This window comes from Orycteropus afer, unplaced genomic scaffold (genome assembly GCF_000298275.1).
Source record: "Orycteropus afer afer isolate SDZICR_OR568_19922 unplaced genomic scaffold, OryAfe1.0 scaffold00291, whole genome shotgun sequence".
Taxonomy (NCBI): domain Eukaryota; kingdom Metazoa; phylum Chordata; class Mammalia; order Tubulidentata; family Orycteropodidae; genus Orycteropus; species Orycteropus afer.
The window spans coordinates 3,595,074-3,598,842 of record NW_006921878.1 but is presented as its reverse complement, the minus strand read 5'-3'; the positions used below and the strand labels follow the sequence as shown (position 1 = coordinate 3,598,842).

General features: G+C 54.7%; 1 protein-coding gene across 1 annotated transcript in view; it reads left to right on the top strand.

The window, feature by feature from the left end:
• Window positions 1-1,884, top strand: part of MYDGF (myeloid derived growth factor) — a 25,713-nt gene extending 23,829 nt beyond the window's left edge. The window contains exon 6 of the mRNA XM_007951104.1: window positions 1,756-1,884. Within this exon, the coding sequence (XP_007949295.1) occupies window positions 1,756-1,884 (129 nt within the window). The remainder of the gene's footprint in view (window positions 1-1,755) is intronic.
• Window positions 1,885-3,769: the final 1,885 nt, after the last annotated feature.

The following is a 3,769-nucleotide window of genomic DNA, read 5'->3' as shown; positions in this document are numbered from 1 at the left end:
AAAGATGTCACTTTGAGGACTAAGGTGTGCCTGACCCAAGCTGTGATATTTTCAGTAGCTATATGTGCATGCATACAGGGCTCTGTGGCACTGTGCCTAAGGCAGTTGACTACTAAGCAGCAGGTTGATGGTTCAAACCCACCAGCCGTCTGCTGAAGAATGATGGGGCAGTCTACTTCTGTAAAGATGTACTGCCTCGGAAACCCAGTGGCGGTTGCCAACTGTGAGTCCAAATTGACTCGATGGCAACGAGTTTGGTGTTGCTGTTTTTATATATGCATGCAAAAGCTGGACCGTGAACAAGAAAGATTCGAACAAGAATTGGTGCCTCTGAATTACAGTGTTGGTGAAGAATACTGAAAATACGGTGGGCTGCCAGAAGAATGAACAGATCTGTCTTGGGAAAAGTACAGCCAGAATGCTCCTTAGAAGTGAGGATGGTGAGACTGTCTCTAGTACTTTGGTCACGTCGTCAAAAGGGACCAGTCGCTGGAGAAGGCCATCATGCTTGGTAGAGAGTCAGCATAAGGGAAGGCCCTCAGCAGGATGGATTGATTACCACTGGCTGTGAGGATGGGCTCAAGCACAGCAAGGATCGCGAGGACGGCACAGGACCAGGCGGTGTTTCTTTCTGTCGTGCATGGGGTTGCTGTGAGTCAGAACTGACTCCATGGCACCTGACAGCAGCAACAGCCCTCACTCACAGGGAGGCTTGGAATCACAGTGGTTACCCATTTGGCTGCTAACCAAAAGGCTGATGGTTCAAATCCGCCCAGTGGCTCTGAAGGAGAAAAGCCTGGCAATCGGTTCCCATAAAGATGACCGCCTAGCAAACCCCGTGAGGCAGTTCTACTCTGTCCCGTGGGGTCGCTGTGAGTCAGAATTGATGGCACCTACAACAGCAGCCCCCACTTGTTACAAAGGTGGCTGTTAACAGGTTGAAGTTTTCCCCAAAAGATACGCTGGGAGGAAAAAAGATGCTGAGGTCCCAACCCCAGTACCTGTGACCGTGACCCTGTTTGGAAATAGGGTCTTTGAAGATGTTAGCAGGCAGCTTGACGTGAGGTCTCACTGGAGCCCCAGTAGAACCAGTTGCTATAAAGTGAATGCCATCCTGTGGCAACCCCACGTGTCGGAGAACTGCACTCCACAGGGCTTTCATGGCTGATTTTTTGGAAGTTGATCACCAGGCCTTTTTCCGAGACACCTTCGGGCAGACTCCAACCTCCAACCTTCTGGTTAGCAGCTGAGAGCATTAACCATTCTCACCACTCAGAGCTGCCGTAGAACAAGTCCTAATCCAATACGACTGGTGTCTTACAAGAGGGGGAGAGACACAGGAGCCTGGGGGATGGAGGCCCTGTGAGGACAGAGGCAGAGACTGGAGTGTTGCCGTCACACGCCAGGGAACGCCAGGGGCCATCAGCAGCTGGGGGGGTAAGGAAGGACCCTCCCTAGAGCCTCCAGAGAGAGCAGGGCCCTGCCAACACCCTGAATTCAGACTCCAGTCTCCAGACCTGGGTGACAGTGCCACTCTGTTCTCCAAAGCCACCCCTTTGTGGTACTTTGCTGTGGCACCCTGCTCTCTGCCTCCTGCCCAGGACTACATACCACTTTCAGACCCCCAGGCGTGATCAGGGGCACACAGCGGACCACAGAGCAATGTCCTCGCCACCCCCTCCCCAGGTGCCTGGTGGTGCATCTCCATGTGGCTCTCCGGTAAACTGGCCCCTCAGTCTCCAGTCTAGGCCACAGGGAGCCCTGGTGGTGCAGCAGTTAGTGCTCGGCAGCTACCAGAAGGCTGACAGTTCAGACTCGCCAGCAGCTCCACCGGACACAGATCGGGGCAGCTCCCTTGTTAGGTGCGCGGACGCCGCGCCGTGACGGCTCCCGGTCATCCCTGCACCCAGTGGAGCAGAGACAACCTGTCAGCCGGCCACGGAAGTGTGACATCCCTCTGCAACCTCACTTTAAAGACGGCAGCTCCGAATTCAAACAGAAGGCGTGCGCTTTTTCTTTTTTTAATTAAAATCTCAAATTCATGAAAGTGTCAAGACAGGCTGGACAACCCAGCAGGGAACAAGTACAAGCACTCAAGCCCAAGGAGATTTCCTCAGAGCGGGCTTTCACGTGGGCTTCTCAGGACAATCAGAGGGCGTGTTTTTGTTCGCAAATGTGAAGATCTGTGAGAGGTTTGTCTTTGAAGGATGAGACAGGGGCAGGAAGAGCTGGCTCTGAGGTGAAAGCCTTTGGCTTGTTCACGGAAGCTGAAACCAGACCACGGAAAGGCAGCCCTCAGGGTTCTCATCTTCTGTCAGCCAGCAAAGCAGGCCGGAGAGAGGCAAGAGGGAGTGGTAGGGACTGTGGCAAAGCTTCACCAGTGCAGGTGCCAGCGGCCAGGCCAGAGCTGGTGAATTCTCAGGAGAAATTCCCATGCTAGAGTTCCCATGAAATGTCCTAGTTTTTCACTGTTAGCAGCTTATTACAGATGTCTCAATACCCTGCGGGAGCTGCCAAACCCATTACCTACCTGTAAGCCTCACATTTGCAACCTTTGCCCTAAACAGATCTGGTTCTGCAGAAGAGTCAACCAGTAGCATTATCTCTCCCCCTCCCCCGCAGCACCCAAAATAACCCTCCTGACCTGCACACCAGTGTTTTGCAGTCTTTGGAAACCACGCCCCTTCCTGACACTCAAATGCAAGCACACTCCCCCCACCCCATGCATCTTCCCGGCGTCCCCAGACCAAGACGATGGGGCACACTTTGCTTCCCCCATCCCTCATTAAACACAGTAGGGCTTTGTTCATGTTTGTTTTCAAACGTGAAATTATAATTTTAAAACGGACACACATCTTCAATGCCTTTATCCCCACCCCCACCCCCAGGTAAGGGGCACCTTCTATCCCCTGCCCTGTGACAGTCACCATGTTAGAACCCACCCAAGTCCAGGCCGTGTGTTTCTTAAGGAAATGAGGGCCACACCAGCAGGAGTCTTGTCTGGCTGATGCGGCAGCCGCCTGCATTGCACCCTTCCTCCCAGCTCACCATAACCTTGTTGGAAAGACTGGGCCACCTCCTTCCAGGGAAAGCATTCTCAAAGCATGGCAGGCTGGGGTCAGCTTTCTGATCACACATAAGGAGGGCAGAGCTGGTTCCCACAAGGGCCTGCCTGGGTTACAAAACCCACCAGGAGCAAAAGGCAGGGGCTGAGGAGAGGAAGTGCTGGTGCTTGGGGGAGACCTGGGCCCAGGAGGGGGCCTGTCTCCCAGCCGAATCCTTCTCCCCATCAGGCCGGGGACCCCACGTGGCACTTGCAAGTGTTTATACTGGTGGTACAGACAACTAGGGAAGGCAGTGGGAGAACTCTTGACTTCCACACAGCAGACCTGAGTTTGATTCCTGGCCAATGCACTTCGTGTTGCAGCCCCCACCCGTCTGTGTGTAGAGGCTGGCGTGTTGCTAGGATGCTGGACGGCCTTCAGTGGAGCTTCCCAAAAAGAGCAGGAAGAAAGGCCTGGTGAACGACTTCTGAAAAGCAGCCAGGAAAACCCTGTGGGTCACAAGCCGTCCTGGGGATGGCGCAGGCTCAGGCAGCGGTGGGCCTGTTGTGCATGGGGTCCCTCGAGCCGGGAGCCGGCCAATGGCAGCGAGCAGACGACTTAGCAGCCTGTCGAGTGAAGGGGGGTTTGGCCAGAGTCGGACTGGGAGGAAACCCCCAGCAGAGAGAACGGAAGCAGGAGCGCCCGCCCCACCTGGCGGCCTGGGC